The sequence below is a fragment of the Natrix helvetica genome, assembly GCF_964273705.1.
Source record: "Natrix helvetica genome assembly, chromosome: Z".
Lineage (NCBI taxonomy): Eukaryota > Metazoa > Chordata > Lepidosauria > Squamata > Natricidae > Natrix > Natrix helvetica.
In genome coordinates, this window is record NC_138554.1 from 30,716,124 (window position 1) to 30,733,273 (window position 17,150).

At 42.8% G+C, this 17,150-nt stretch overlaps 1 protein-coding gene and 1 long non-coding RNA gene across 2 annotated transcripts; one reads left to right on the forward strand and one right to left on the reverse strand.

Annotated features, from left to right (window-relative positions):
• Positions 1–2,521: 2,521 nt before the first annotated feature.
• Positions 2,522–10,079, reverse strand: LOC309381470. The gene is made up of 3 exons (XR_014173559.1): positions 9,771–10,079; positions 6,074–6,202; positions 2,522–4,542 (listed from the first exon to the last, which is right to left on the reverse strand). It is a non-coding gene; the product is annotated as an uncharacterized lncRNA (long non-coding RNA).
• Positions 10,080–10,452: 373 nt separating this feature from the next.
• On the forward strand, positions 10,453–17,103 carry ZNF628 (zinc finger protein 628). Its single transcript, XM_081932455.1, has 2 exons — positions 10,453–10,506; positions 12,782–17,103. Exon 2 carries the CDS (start codon positions 12,797–12,799, stop codon positions 16,313–16,315), a length of 3,519 nt encoding a protein of 1,172 aa, XP_081788581.1. The 5' UTR covers positions 10,453–10,506; positions 12,782–12,796; the 3' UTR covers positions 16,316–17,103.
• Positions 17,104–17,150: the final 47 nt, after the last annotated feature.

The following is a 17,150-nucleotide window of genomic DNA, read 5'->3' on the forward strand; positions in this document are numbered from 1 at the left end:
CCCTCAGAGAGGGTAATAAAACAATACCAGAGTTTTTTTTTTTCGAAGGTAGTTTCAAAAGGCAGACTTCATTTGTAAGTGCAAAAACAGACAGAAGGGAGCTATCTTGGCTCCTCCTTTCACGGGGAGAAGAACGGAGATCTCCATAAAGTTTTTTTTTTTAAAGACAGCTCAGCAATCTTCTCTTGCAATTGTGATAGCGATCTTTCTTACATAATTAGTTCAAGTGATGAGTCAGCCTTTGTTCTCTCTCCATTCCAATATAGAGAGAGATAGTTCAAATGCTGCTTAATCCGAGGGGGGGGGTAAAGAGAAGAAACACCTCCCTCTAATCTTCAGTTTCAAATAAGTTGAACACGAATTTACAGTAGTCTGCTGCTTATCCTTTAATAACGATTAAGGAGATCAGGATGGCTCCCCCACCACCAGCATTCAGCCGCTTCTCCTTCCTCCCAGAGCCCATTCGGCGATAGGGCGGACAGCCCGAAGCTGTCCCAAGCCCCCCCCTCCGCTCCTAGGCGAGGCTGAAAACACCCCCACTGGCTGCCGCCGATTCCGGGGGGTTTCAGTGAGCCGCCCTTCGGCAGAAGACCCCTCCAAGGCCCCCTGTGCTCCTTACGGAGCCAACTGAGGAGACAAGCGGCGAACAGCACGTCCGTCGCCAGCAGGAACTGAAGTGATCGAGGCTTTCCCTCCTTATGGAGGGTGTCAATGATGGTTTTCTGCACAACTGTCAGGTCAGCAGTCTTTCCCGTGATTGTGATTCCTATTGAACCAGACTGAGAGACCATTTAAAGGCTCAGGAAGCCTTTGCAGGTGTTACGGCTTAATTAGCTGATTAGAGTGGGACACTTTGAGTCTAGAATATTGCACCTTTTCACAATATTCTAATTTTCTGAGATTGTGGATTTGGGGTTTTCATGAGCTGTAAGCCTTAATCATTCCAATTATGACAAATCATGGCTTGAAAGGCTTTGCATGTAATGAGTCTATCTTATATATTAGTTTCACTTTTAAAGTTGCAGTACTGAAATAAATGAACTTTTGCATGATATTCTAATTTTTTGAGTTTCACCTGTACTTTGGTCACCTAATAAGAAAGAAGGACTCACCACAGGTCCACCACATATGATAGTATGAACCTGGTATCTGATTGCACTTCCAACATTTAGTTATGTATTTTAAAGATGTGCTGATGCTCCCTTATTACAGAATTGAAGGTTCAAGGTATACCTTGCCAGCAGTAATGGTATCATCTCTTCTTCACTACCGATTCAATAGCAGGAGCGTGTGCCTCGTGCTCTCAGGCAGCATGTCTGGGCACGCACAGAACTTTATGCGCATGCGCAGGTCAGTGATGATGTCTGGGTGGGCGGGCAGAGTCTTGCGCTGCCACTACCAGTTCGCCTAAATCAGTGCAACTGGCAGAATATCACCTCTGCTTGCCAGTCAGCTTTTTCTAAACTCTCTGTGAGTTCTGGTGATTCTCTACTTAGAAATATTTCAACACTATTAGAAACTCTGACATCCCAAGACACAAATGCACTAAAATTCACATGGAATTCCAAACTAGTTTCCATGCCCCATAGGGGCATTGCCAAGAGAAAGATGAGAGACATGAGACCAAACAATGCAGAAGAGCTGAAGGCCGCTATTGAAGCATCCTGGTCTTCCACAACACCTCAGCAGTGCCACAGGCTGATAGCTTCCATGCCACACCGCATTGAGGCAGTAATTGCTGCAAAAGGGGCCCAAACCAAGTTCTGAGTACATATGCATGCTTATACTTTTCAGAGGTCCGATATTGTTCTATGTACAATCCTTTTTTTATTGATTGCATGTAATATTCTAATTTTCTGAGATTGTGAATTTGGAGTTTTCATGAGCTGTAAGCCATAATCATCACAATTATAACAAATCACGGCTTGAACTATCTTATTTTGCATGTAAAGAGTCTATCTCATATATTAGTTTCACCTTTTAAGTTGCATTACTGAAATAAATGAACTTTTGCACGATATTCTAATTTTTTGAGTTTCATCTGTACTTAAGTTTCATCTTTATTCAAATAGTGGAGATGAAACTGGCCTTCTAAAGAGCAGTCAGGGTTGATCTCCTCTAGGACTGTCCGGTTTGATCACCTTGCAGTCCAAGGGACTCGCATCACTGGAGATGAGCCTAATGCTGGGAAAGATTGAGGGCAAAAGAAGAAGGGGATGACAGAGAATGAGGTGGCTGGATGGAGTCACTGAAGCAGTAGGCAAGAGCTTAAATGGATTCTAGAGGATGGCAGAGGACAGGAAGGCCTGGACTAACATTGTCCATGGGGTTGCGGTGGGTTGGACACAACTTCGTAACTAACAATAAATATATAGCTTGGGCTTGAATGTACTGAAGATGTTAGCTATTGGAACTTTTCAGAACATTTGAACAGTCATGATTCCTAAATGGAGAATAACCCACTCATAGGTAAAGTTGTCTGAATAGATGTCTACCTTTTCTCACAGCAAGGGTTTTGACAAGCCAATCACATCCACTTTATTGAATGCATCTCCAGTTAGCAAAATTTTATGATCAAAGCTTAAGTATATTCAGAAAACAGTATAAAATATTCTGGGAGGACAAAAATAACAACAACGACGGAGAAGGCGTTTGGTAAATAATAAAAGAAAGAATAATCTAATCTAAAAGGTGTTGATGGAAATGTTAGAAGTGAACATTTATACAATTAGGAAAGGCTGGAGGACTAATAATAAAATTATTAATAATCAATTACTGCATCAATATTCCATTTTTCCTTTCCAAACTAATGTCAAAATACCTGGTCTCTTCCTCTTCTCTAATTGTATCAACAATTGTATAAAATGTCACACATAGGGCTTTTCCCCAGTTGAACTCACTTACATTAATCTATCTGTGACATTTTTTGTCATGTTCCCCATGAGGTGGTTTCACTGGTCCCCAATTTCTGGTATAGAGTCGAGTTGGCACGGTAGTTAGAGTGCAGTACTGCAGACTGGTAGCTGCAGTTCAGCAGTTCAAATCTCACCAGCTCAAGATTGACTCAGCCTTCCATCCTTCCGGGGTGGGTAAAATGAGGACCCAGATTGTTGGGGGAAATATGCTGACTCTGTAAACCACTTAGAGAGGGCTGTAAAAGCACTATGAAGCAGTATGTAAGTCTAAGTGCTATTGTTATCAGCATAAATTGTTATGATGTCAAAATGACTACATATCTGGTGATATGATCACCCAAAATCCACCATTATGAATTGACTCCTCTACATTAGAAGCAAGTAGGTAAGTTGTGGCATTTGCACAATTACATTATGAGGCATATTCTTATTTGTTCCCTCTTGCCACCTCCTAGAAGTGTCCGTGTCATAAGCACTTGAGTAGGGGCCTGACTCAACTTCTGCTATTTCCTTATGAAAGTAGTTTTTCCATTTATTTCAACACTATCCACAGGGAAATATCAAGTAGTATAAAATCTTATCGGCTTTTTCAGGAAAGCCCACAGACTGCAGTGATCTGAAACAGAGACAACACATAGGACAATAGGGATAAAAATATTCATATTGTAAGTTTTCTGCCAACTCATGCATGAATGTCTAATACATCAATTTAGTACCAGGAAAAATCCCTTTCAGATAGATTTGATAAAGTTGAATGAATGGTCAAAGATTTTGTCCAAATTCCATTCTATACTTAATTTTCTTGCCACAATAGTGCACTAAATGAAAACTAAGTAATATTTATGTTATGAAAGACCAGCAAAGTCAGGTTCAATCAATCTACTAACAGAACTCACATTTGTGGCTTAAAGATGGTACAAAACACAATATTATCAAGAAATTGAAATCAGTTCTCTTCCCATTTGTTTGGGATAAAGTCCTTGGATTTCTTCTCTGTGTGGTTTTTAGAAATTCATTGAGCTTTTACAAGACCGACTACATGATTAACAAGGTCACCATACCTATAATACAGCAATGACCAACAAGCAATTGCAGGATTTCCACCTCACACTTAAGGAGAGATACATAATGGGTTTTTTTTTCTATTTTCACCAAATTATCTTCTGAAAGTTTTCCACTAGGCACTGAAATGTAAGTATTCAAAATAATCAATTGTGTGTTTATATTTTTCCCTTTCCTTGATTAATGCATTTTCAGTACATAAACAGCCTGACGTTATTTACTGTACATTCATTGTTAAAGTAAAGCATTCATCTAATAGCTAAAAGCTTTAATTGCTCTAAACTTCTAAAAAGAAAGCAAGGAAATTGCTGCTAATTGCAAACAAAACTCAGGCAGGCAGGTGGCAATCCAGTTTATGTTCCTTTCCAACTTTGCAGCAGCTTGGCTCACTGTGCCTATGGCTACACAACACTTTTAATTCTGATCCTGGCAAAGATCCAGGAATGTCGTTCTTCATCTGATTTAGATTTCCAGTCCTGTTCAGAGTAGCGCAGCTGTCGTCAACAATCGTGGAACAAGCACATAGTAAATAACATGGATCTGCCAGGTCTCTTTCAATGTCTTTCTGCATAAACAGAGGGATAGAATAAAGATCACATGAAGTGTTAATACAACTTTATAATGCCTTGGTAAGGCCACACTTGTAATACTGCATTCAATTTTGGTTGCCACAGGTTAAAAAAGGTGTGGAGAGTCTAGAAAGAGTGCAGAGAAAAACAACAAAGATGATTAGGGGACTGGAGGCTAAAACATATGTGGAACAGTTGCTGGAACTGGGTATGTCTAGTCTAATAAAAAGAAGGACTAGGGGCAACATGATAGCAGTTCCAATATCTCAGGGGCTGCCATAAAGAAAGGGGAGTCAAACTATTCTCCAAGGCACCTGAGGGTAGAATAAGAAGCAATGGGTGGAAACTAATCAAGGAGAGAAGCAATTTAGAACTAAGGAGAAATTTCCTGACAGAACAATTAATCAGAGGAACAACTTGCCTGCATAAGTTGTGAATGCTCCAACACTGGAAGTTTTTAAGATGTTGGATAACCATTTGTCTGATGCGTAGGGTTTCCTGCCTAAGACTAGAAGACCTTCAAGGTCCCTTCCAACTGTGTTATTCTACCATTGAATGTACAGTATTTGTCACAACTTCTCCTCTAACCCAAATCAAGATCAATGGGCAAGCTTTGTGCTCCTTATAGCTTTTGATAAGAAGGGATTCTTATCATTTAATGTTAAGGCTCCTTTTCTGTTTTTTCTCCCCACTCCACAGCACTGCAAAACAATTTAAATTTTCTGAAATTTGATGAATACGGAGGCATGCTAAGCTGTCCAGAGACTAAGCATGCTTGACTTCTTTTAAAAAACACCCTCTGAAAGATCACTAAGCAGCATCTGCAAGTTAGTTCAACTGAGCTGTGCAAATCCTTACCTTCACATAAGCTTTCTAATCACGAAAAAGTAATTAAGAATGACAGGTTGTCCTAAAGTTGGATGGCCTTGCTTATACTAATGCAGGTGTTTATTGGATCACATATAAACAAAGGATCACTAAATCACAGAGCTGGACAGCACAATTCAAATATTTCCCACTTAAGCATTTTCCATTTAATTAAACCAAATGTGCTTTTTTACCAGGGTTATACATCATCCCATTTGTGCAAAATCTAAATAAAACAGTTGTTTTACACAGAAAACAGCAGAAAAAAACCCCTACAAGAATTATCTGTTTTCTAGGGAAAGGTGTGAGTGTATCTTTTTATTTTGTGCAGATTTACTCAGAATTAATCTGGATAATTGGTTCCTCAATTCATTCTAGATGTGCAAGTCTAGAATTCCTACTCTAGATAAACATCCATAGAAACAGTTTAAGAAGGCAAAAAAGTTGATTCTGGCGTGTACTATAAAAATGTTCAGAACTTTTCAATAGCAGTAGGGATTATCTAACCTTTGACACATTCTGTAATGAAATATAAACTCTGATGGTCTATTCACAATTGGAATTCTGACTTTCTGATCACTAGTTAGGAAAAAAGCCAGAAGGCTGTTGTGTAATAGTAAAAGTGTTTGTGTAAATCTCTTGTCAACGATGCTTTCACACCTCAGTCCCGGAACATGCTGGATTTCTTCCAGTAGGCTAATAGCTTAGGCTGGCTCCCAGGATGCCATGTAACTGCTAGGACAACTCAGCAAGTTACCCAGGTCATGTTCCCTCTGCCCTGGAAAGGGACTGAAGGGAACAGAGAAGAAAAAGGTTAAATTGTGAGCTTGTTGATGGGACTGAAAGCAATGTCAGAATATCACAAAACAGAACAGAAAAGGAAGATGGTATTGCCATTTAATTCAGCTTCTGTATCCAAAATAAGCACCCTGCATCCAATCATACTGATCTATGTCAGAGCTCATTACAAATAAGCATATTCCCCGACATTGATAGGACAAGAACTTTGAAACACACTTCTGGTTCCGGCGGCTACGGCGACGGGCAAGTCCTTTGCCCGCTCCCGCTCTCCCGGTGGGCTTCCCCCGCTTTTGGGGGGGGCACAGGACGCCCCGGAGAGGCGTCCTGCCGAGGGAGCGGCTCGCGGAGGGCCCTGGCATCGGCGCCGGCTGGTGGGGGCTTCTCCGCTTCGCTCTAGGCAGCGGGGAGCAGTATCGGAGGGCGTGTGGGTGTCTCGCTCCATGCCGATCGGACGACGCAAAACTGAAGGAAGCAGCGGCGGTATGGTGAGGTGCTTCCTCTCTCCATTCCCTTTCTTTTGAGTTGATGGACTTTTTCAGTAACTTTAAAAGCTAAACTTTCGGATTTTTTTGGGAGGAGTGGCTGGAGGGAGGGGGATTTCCCCCCCCCCTTGGACAAGCGGCTTGAAAATATTTTGCTCTCGCCCCCAGGGGAAGGAGGAGGGGGGAGAGCCAACTAATGATGCCTCACCCCAGTAAAAGTGTTTTTCATTGGACTTAGTTCCAGAACTTATTGATGACCTGAGAACTTTGTGAACTTTTAAAACTTTCCTATGCCTCTGAGCCCAAAGCTGGCAGGGCAAGATGGCACACTTCTGTTGTCTTTATGAACTTTGAAACCTGACTCCACCTTTAAAATTCAGGTTTCCGGTCTTTGTCTCCGTGTCACCCAGAGGAATCTCTTGTGGATTGTTATTTTTTGAACTCTTTGGAGAGAAAACTTTTCTCTATTGCTAGACTGACTAAAGAAGCTCCCACCTGTTTGGATCTTCTGCCTCCGGGTCTCATCTGTCTGCTCTACTTCTCCAGCTGTCCAGTCTCTACACTGACTGATCTCTTTGTTTTATAAACCATGTCTCCAAAAAGACCACCCCCTGGAAAACCTGGCTTTGCTACTTCTGCACCGACATCTGCAACATCCAGTCCAGCTACACAGTCAAAGATTACAGAACTGATGCAACCCAAGAGTACAGAGATGGATTTGCAACAAATGCTTCAGCAACTCATACAGGGCCAGGAAGAAATTAAGAAACAATTAAAAGAAATGAAGGAAGAAATTAAAGAGAATCAAGTCCAAATTTATAAGAACTCACAGAGACTGGACCTTGTGGAGGGTGGGGTGGCGGAGGCGAGGGGGGGGGGGTAGAGGCCTTACAGAAGGGAAACAAAGAACTTGATATCCAACAAATGAAAACAGAGTTTGAGAGAATGTCCTTTTATCTTAGATTTCAAAATGTTATAGAAGCAGATGGGGAAAATATAAGGGACATTATGACTAATATTTTAGCTGAATACATACACAAAGATAAGCAGCAGATGGAATGGGAGATAGATCTGGTTTATAGAGTGAATTCAGCATATGCCAGAACACACAATGTACCCAGGGAGGTTCATATTAAATTCCTTAGGAAAAGCACAAGAGATGAAATTCTGGGTGTACAAAGGGGGCAAGCATTGACATACCATGACAGGGAGATAACCATCTTGAAGCAGATCCCCCAAAAAATTAGGGAGAAAAGGAAAAACTATTCGCAATTGGTGAATAAATTATACCAGAAGGGGGTGTGGTTTAGATGGTTGATGCCTGAAGGGATGCTGATATTCTGGGAGGAGACAAGAATCAGAATCAATACACCCATAGAGGCACAGGCCTTTATGGAAAAAAATAAAGCGAACCTAGAAAAAACAGAAGACTCTACAACGGTCATACAGGACACGGGAGGGGCCGGAGCTCTGCCAGCGGGGGGTGATGGGGCAACACCAAGAAAGCTCAGATCACAAAAATGAATAAGAAAACCACATTGTTATAAACAGACCGAAAGTAATAATGAAATTATATCTAGACTATATATCATAACTATATAAATTGATTGAAAACTTTTTTTAGAATTAATATGCTGATTTTTTATGATTATGTACTAATGTTTTATACTTAGATGTAACTTATGAGTTTGGAGGGAGGGGGCGTCTGCCATACTTGCAACTGCCAAAATTTGTAACCATTCCACCTACCCTTTTCCTTATAAATGTTTTAAAAAACCAATAAAATTTTTTGAAAAAAAAAAAGAACTTTGAAACACAGCTTGGATTATTATAAGGTGGGGTGTGGGATACTCTTTACATGGTCAAAGGAAAATAGCCTGGTATTTTATTTGTCCACTATCAAAACTACAAACAAATGGAAATTGGCTCTCCCATCCAAAGGAAGAAACCATGAATGAAGCTCATTGCATAATTTGGGCAAGAGGAGCAAAATTAGAAAAAAATGATTTCAGTATGTAGGAAGTTATCACCCAGCCCTCTCCCAGAAAAATGAAATATCCTAGTAAATATTGAAAATGCGGAATATTTCTCTGGATGTGAAAAGGGAGAAACATTTTAAAGACAGAATAGCTCCCTGTAGCTTCCTGCCTCCATCCACTTTGTCAATGGGCCATTAAGAAGGCCAAGCCAGGCCCTTTACATAATAAAGAGTTCTCCCCTTCAGCTCCAGGGGGATGGGATTAAGGCATGATAATATTGGCCCTTTACCCAACTCACCACATGGCATCTGAGAACTCAACCAAACCTGGATTCAAAATGCAGCCTAAAGAGTTGCCCCTGCATGGCTCCATGGGAGTCTGACAACCAATCAGAATACAAGATCAAGATCAAAGGCCAGAGAGGGCATAAAACCAGGGACTCAGCATCTCAGCCTCCCTTCTCTTTTTCTCCACCAATATTGAAGCATGTGATCACCTTTTCTGTTCAGGACTCAAGCCATGTGGTCCTGTCCACCATTAAAACCATCTTTCCAAGCAGCCTCCATGTCTCCATTGTCTTTTTCCCCACTTGGAGCTGAACCCAGAAGGACATTTCTTCCAACAAGTACAAATAGGAATCACTTTTGATGCACAAGTCACAAAATCTTTCATAATTGTTTCTCAGCTTTTCTACAATATATTATTTAACTGAATGTTTTTGATTGTTTCATTGGCTTCATCTTAGATTTACTATGAACAAGCCGGAAAGCCTGCATACATATGTGCATACTAGAAATATATTTATTCTGAATTCTAATTCCACTCTTTGCAACTTAATACATTTCCTTTATCTATTTTTTCTATTTAACTATTATAGTATTCTAAGCATTTCTCCATTATTGCTATCCATCCATTAAAGGCAAAAGCCCCTCCCTCCAGTCCATCACCCACCCCTTAGTAATATTTAGAATAAAATACAAGTAGCAAACTCAATGGGAATTCAGATTCACTTAATAACCGTGTTACTAATTTAATGATTGCAGTGATTCATTTAACAACCGTGGAATAAAGATTGTAAAATGGGGCAATACTTACTTAACTGTCTCACTTAGCAACAGAGGTTTTAGGCTCAATTGTGGTTGTTAGGCGAGGACTATCTGTATGTAATACAGGAGTCCCCAAAACCCAATCCGTGGAACAGAACCGGTCCACAGCATGCCAGCAACTGGGCTGCGCAAACAAGCGAAGCCCAGTCCACGTGATGCAGGCAGCACACAAAACCACACCTCCTTCGGTCCACAGAAAAACCTCTCTCCACGGAACCGGTCCCTAGTGCCCAAAAGGTTTAAACAATGCTTCAAGCAAACAAATATGACTTGTGAGTTACAATTGTTGTGATTCAGGGAACCAATAATGTAGCTTGTATTTGCATGATTCAACTTGGATAAAGTGCATTGTGTGAACATTAAACTTCATTCAGCAGGTAGAAACACTTTGTCCTGAGAGTAGACTAACAACTGAAACAAATACACATGCAGAATCCGTGCACATTGATGTGTTCTTAATATCCGAATTGTTATCACACCGTAGTGGTTCCGCGACCACTGAAATCTGCGGCTCCGCCTCACAGTGAGTCGCCTGACATCAAACTAGCATAGAAAGCGCTTCCTGTTGAGCCTCCAGCATATAAAGTTCGCGGTCACGTGCCCCATGGCCAAGATGGCGAAAGACTCGTATTTAAACTACAACTCCCAAGAAGTTTTGAGTAGCCAATGGTAGAAGAGCAAAGGGGTGGGGTTGGCCGGCGTCGCGGGCTGTTAGTGTGAGCAAGGTAAAGGTTGGATGTCTCGCGCCCCTGGCTATTAGGAGGGAGGAGGGGGTGCCCCTCCCCCCATAGCCTCGCGGCGGCTCTCCCATCAACCCCTCATAACAACGAGGTTCGAGGGAAGGAAAAAAAAGGTCCAGGTGAGGAGAAAACTCAGAGCATTAGTGGGACAGCAAGGGGGAAGGGGAAAAAAGACGTCGCGAGACCGAACGGCAGCAAAGGGGGAGGGGCGGCAGAGCTGGGTTCCTTAAAGGGAAGGCTCTTTCTTTAAAGGGACATGTCACAAAAGGGGATTTTCCCCCTCCGACAGAATATTCGCTTGTTCCCAAGGCGGTCGGGTGGAGAAATGGGAAAGGCAATTTTAATTACAGGATGCTTCTTCATCTTACAATATCGGAGGCAATAGGAAGGACTGTAATTGAGGGACACGTCAATGTGGAATTCCTTCTCATTTAGCGGTTCACAAGAGATTCACCTTTGAATTCTCCAACTTGGCGCCCTTAGGATGGACTACAACTCCCATCAGTGCCCAACCTGCATTGTGGTGCCTGCTGGAGGATGCAGGCTGCAGTCCAATACCTGTAGAAGGCTCCAAATTGGAGTTGGCACATACTAAACTGCTAAAGCTGGATTTCAATACAATTGATAACAGCCTCATTCGTGGTACTCTCAGAGCCCTTCTGTAGATGATGCAGAAAACTGGGGGAGAAAAGAATTGCTTGTCCTCTTCACAGCGTTATGAGGCTGGACATTGCTTAAAATAAAATGGGGCTATAAAAATTTTCAAAAATGGTGGGAGACAAAAATTAGAGGGAAAATAAACCTTCTGCTCCTCTTGTATCCCTTTTTCTGACCTTCAGTAACAATTGGTTTCTAAAGTATGTGAATGCTGGAAAATGGGACATTAGTTAGGAATCCTATTTTATCTCTTGTGTGTGAGACAGATATACATGTGTGTGTGTGTGTGAGTGTGTGTTCGTAGATTTTCACGGGTGTAGATATGCTGCTCTTGTATTTGGGTCTTTTTCCGTGTAAGATTGAAATTGTCTTGGCAAAAATATGGAACGCTTCATGAATTTGCTTGTCATCCTTGAGCAGGGGCCATGCTAATCTGACACGCAAATTCGTGAAGCGTTCCATATTTTTGCCAAGACAATCTCAATCTTACACGGGAAAAGACCCAAATACAACAAGACCAGCACACAAACACCTCCCTGTCTCACACACAGAGATAAAATAAGATTCCTGAAGATGTAAAATCTTTAACCAATGTCCCATTTTTATTTATACACACACAAGCGCACACCTAAAGTGAGATATATTAGGAATTGTGACTTACCACCTTCACAGGTACCGCTTTGATAGCATGAAGAAATTCTCAGCCATAATCTGAACTCTGGCTGCAAAGTATCTGGACTTGCCTCATTTCAACTCCTCCAACTTATCAGACTGCTCAGCACTAGTAGCCAGGCCTTTGCTGCTTTTTAGTTGCCTACCAATTGCTACAAATGAACAAGAGTTCATATCTGAGTAGTAATATCCTTTCTTGTCAATTTTCTTCCCCTTCTCCCAGATCCATCTTTCAATTCTAATATTGTATTGTCAATTAAAATATTGCACCCATTATATTTGAATACACCATTTAGTTTCTTTTTTCTTTTTGTTATAATAAACATAGTTGCTCTTATTTTGGCCTGATGATTTAAATTTCAGAGATTATTATTTATGCAATTTAAATGCAGATTACCATTATTTTAATCCATAAAAAGGATACTAGAATACGTTACGGTGTAATAAATTTAGAAAATTATAAGGATGAGGATAGAAAATATCTGCTCCTTAGGGTATTGTTGCTGTAGTTGTATACTTTGGTGTAACTCTGTTACAAGATAATTGTTTGGTAAAATAACCTTAGTGTTAATATGTGTCTCTGCTCCATAACAGCCAGGATTAGGAATATATTTTATCTCCTTTTCTGGCTCTTGGATTTTGCCAGTAGCAGAGGACTTCCTTAGAAGATGATGATAGAAAACCTCAGTTCCCTAAACGTTTACATAGTACTGCTTATTTACCTTATTTAAGTTCTGGGGCAAAGTACATGGAGTGGGGGAAGATCACATAGGGAAGATTTTGTTTATATCTCAGATGTACGATCTACTTTTTGATAGATGCTTGCAATATATTGAATTGCAAGTCAATTAGTGACATATTTTTCTGAAAAGTCTTGCTAACATGTTAGTGACAGTTGTGACAAACAGGTAATACTGATTCTCTCCAGCAGGTGAAATCTGTGGCAATGGTGGGAGCTCAGCAGATAGAGATGCAGGCAGCAGCAGTGCCCGCAGTGGCCCCAACAGGTGGAGGTCCTGGTGGTGGCAGTGGCGATCATCAATATGAATGCTTAGAATGTGGCAAGGTGTTCAAATGGTCATCACGGCTCATCCATCACCAGCGGACTCACACAGGCGAGCGGCCTTATAAGTGCTCAGAATGTCCCAAGGCTTTCAAAGGTTCATCGGCCTTGTTGTATCACCAGCGTGGACACACGGGTGAGCGACCATATAAGTGTGGTGAATGTGGCAAGGCCTTTAAACGATCATCCTTGCTCCAGATCCATCAGAGTGTACATACTGGTCTGCGTGCTTTTAAATGTGCTCATTGTGGCCAAGCCTTTAAGTGGTCTTCCCATTACCAGTATCACCTGCGTCAACATACTGGAGAACGCCCCTATCCCTGCCCAGCATGTGATAAGGCCTTTAAGAACTCTTCTAGCTTGCGACGGCACCGCCACACACATACAGGTGAGCGTCCTTATGTCTGCCCTATCTGTGGCAAAGCTTTCACTCAATCCACAAACCTACGACAGCATCAGCGAGTGCACACTGGTGAGAGACCCTATCGATGCCAGGACTGTGGTAAAGCTTTCACGCACTCATCTAATCTAGCACTGCATTGCCGATCAGCACACACTGCCCGCTCAGTTCACACCTGTGTTATTTGTGGTAAAGCTTTTGCATCTGAGACTTATTTGCAGCAGCACCTAGAGACTCATGCTGACATTGCACCTCCAGCACAACTCTTCTTGGAGGAGCCAACCACCACGGTAGAGATGGTGTTTCGATGCAGTATGTGCCATCTTACTTTTTCCTTGCAAGAGCAACTGCTAAATCACCAAGAAACGCACTTGGCCCCAACAGAGCCATTGCCTCTGCCAGAAATGCCATCACCATCAGTTCAGGAGGAGACGGCACCTGTAATATCTCCCACCCCCTCAGTATCTTGCTCAGTATGTGGTAAGACTTTCAAGAGTGCGACAGGTTTAGCAAGGCACCAGCAGAGCCAACATTCATCAGATCGGACTTACACCTGTGTGGTGTGTGAACGCTCCTTCCCTGCACTGGCCAGCTTATTGGGTCACCAGCGTTCACATCCCCCAGCTGAACAGAGGCTGGAGGAAGCTGAAGTGACCTGTCCAGCCCAGGCAGAGCCAGTGCCTACAGCCACCGCAACACCACTTCCACCACCTGAGCGACCATATGTGTGTGGAGAATGCGGGAAGTCATTCAAGGGCTCTTCGGGGCTACGTTATCACCTCCGTGATCACACAGGTGAGCGTCCCTATGCTTGTAGTGAATGTGGGAAGGCCTTCAAGCGCTCATCGCTGCTGCGCATTCACCAGCGGGTGCATACAGGGCTGCGTGCCTTCACCTGCCCCACCTGTGGCATGGCATTCAAATGGGCCTCTCATTACCAATACCACTTGCGCCAGCATACTGGAGAGCGTCCATATGCCTGCCAGGATTGTGGGAAAGCCTTTAAGAATACCTCATGCCTTCGTCGGCACCAGCAACTGCATACAGGGGAGCGTCCCTTCGCCTGCCAGACTTGTGGCAAGGCTTTCACTCAGACTTCCAACCTCCGGCAACATCAGCGGGTGCATACTGGTGAGAGGCCCTATTGCTGCCGGGACTGTGGCAAGGCATTCACTCACTCATCCAACTTGGCACTGCATCGACGCACCCACTCCCGGGAACGCCCCTTCCAATGCCCAGTTTGTTGCAAGGCTTTTGTCATGGCATCTTACCTACAGCGTCACTTGCGTACCCATAACAGCAGTGAGGCAGCCAATCACACAACTGCTGCCTTGTCTGCTGCCACCCAGGAGGTACAAATTGTGCCCAACATGCAGGCTACTCTGAATGTGGACCTAAATGGCAACCCATCCCCAGCTGCTTCTTCCGACAGTCAAAGTTTCTTGCTGGTGCAGACAGCTCAGGGCTTGCAGCTCATTCCCAGTGTGCAGCAGCAGCAGCAGCCACTTCTCCAAAGTTCACCCCCCAAATTCATTCTTTTGCCCAGTCCACAGATAGTAACAGCTACACCTGCTGCTTCAGCAACCTTTACCCTGGTACCAAGTGCTTCCACTACTCCAAACAGACCTGTCCTACTCCGTCAAAGTAAGGGAAAGAAGTCTGTGTCAGTACCTCCCCCACCATCATCAGTATCTAGTAACCAGAATATTATTTTAATTCCCAGTACCACTGGAGCCAATATGCAGCCTATCCCTAATGTACAAATCCAGAGATCACCAGGACTGCAAAGTAATGGACAGAATGTTATGGTGCTCCAGGGTTTGCCAGAACAGCAAGTGGGCACAGTGCAGATACAATATATACCACCCAATCCATCAACAAGTACTATCCAGATTCAAACTCTGCCTCAGCAACTCCAAAACATTTCCACTTCCCAGCAAAGTGGCACACTACAAATTCAGACCTTGCCTACTGCCCAGCAAACTGGCACAATTCGGATCGAGGCTGTTCCTAACCCTCCACAGACTGGTCTTCTACAGATTCAAAGTCTGCCTCTATCCCAGAACACTCTGCAGATCAAGGGTCTGTCCAGTTATCCACCAGTTAGCACAGTGCACTTCCAAACACTTCAGCCTTCACAAAAGATGAATACTGTGCAATTTCAGGCTGTAACATCCTCCCAGCAGGTGGGGACTCTACAGCTTCAAAACCTCCAGTCTTCCCAACAAGTAAACTCTCTTCAGATTCAGAATTTGCCTCAGTCAAATCAGTCTGTGAACAGTGTTGAAATCCAAGGCCTTGCTCCTTCCCAGCAGTTGGATAGTGCAAATCAGATCCAGGGGCTTATGTCTTCCCAGGAAGGACAGCAGCTTCAGCCTTCAGAAGAGATGGCCAGTGTCCAACTTCAGTCTCTGGGCTCAGCTCAGGAAATGAATGACATTGGAACTGCTCTGTCTAGTTCACATGACTTCTCTGAAGTGGACCTCCATCAGGGATCCAACATGGAAGAAGAAAGCCAGAACCTGATTGTTGTACAGAATTCTCCAGGAGAGGAACTGTTAGGGTCGGGAAGTGAGGTTGAGAACCTTGAGGGTGTGCAAGACATGCATATTGAGACTTTGCAGACTGAAGAAGGAGTTCAAAATGTATTAGTGTTGAGGAGGGCAGGTGGAGAACAAACCCGTTTGTGTGTTCAAGAAGTAGAGAACATCCAGACTTTGCAGGAACTGTCTGGCCTCCAGTTACATAGTACTGATGGTAGCTCAGGGACTGGGCAGAATCTGTTGATTATCCGCAGCGCGCAGGGTGAACAGACCCTCCAAGTACTGGAGAGTGTACCGACCCTGCAGGTAAGTAGCCCAGATAACAGTGAAGCTGCTGTTGAAAGCAACAGCATTCCTCAAATGGTGCAGCTTTTACAAAACCCAGTTGCATCCCAAGGACTGTCTTCCATTCAAATTGTGCAAACAGTACCAAACATGCAACTTGTTCACACCTTCTAAGAAAACAGCTGCCTCACATACCTGGACTGGAGTATTGGTCAGGAACAGTCTGATTTCTACAAAAATAAGACTGGGGCTACATTAGGTAATTTGGAACTAGACGACTTCAAACATATACTGTATTTGAGGTGGTCAGCTCACTAAGTGAGTTCTGCTTGAGTTCCTCAGGACAAATTTTCTCAACAAATATCTGGGTTCAACCCTTGCCTGCTGGTCCAAAGCATGTCCTTTGTTATTATTCTGATCCTATGTGGTCTGCCGCTGCTGCTTCTATCCCTGCAGCCACAATAATCCCTCTCAGCATCAATATATACTGCACATGAGAAAGCGCCAGCCCAGTCTTTTATTTTTACTCAAATCCATCCTTATATTTAAAACATTTTGTTCTAGCAAAAAAGAAAGAAAAAAAAAAGAAAGAAGAAGCCTAATTGTAGCTAGGACTTCTACCCATTCTATTAGTCAGGAGTGTGATTAATGGGCAGCTGATCTCTCAATTTCCTTTCTGTGGACCATACTGCTGTGAAATAGCATAATTCTTTTTGTAAAATAGGAAACGGGGGACATTCAGGCTTGAGATTGCTTGATACTATAGGAGACAATTTTATGAGCTACTATAGACTGCATCATACAAATACAATGGCTTTTATGGCTAATTCCTTCTGTTTCCATTATAGCCCTTTATCATGTGCAAAAGTACATTTCTTCCTGAGTGGACCTTAGTTCCTGGTGCTAACAAACACAACAGAATCAAAGATCCTTGTGAGCTGGAATGAAAATAAAAGACTGATTTGATGCACCTTTGGTCTTTTTTACTTGTATTTTTTAGTGTGCCATC

Excerpts from the sequence above, each read along its gene's own strand:
- ZNF628 (XM_081932455.1), top strand. The coding sequence starts at position 12,797 with ATGGTGGGAGCTCAGCAGATAGAGATGCAGGCAGCAGCAGTGCCCGCA.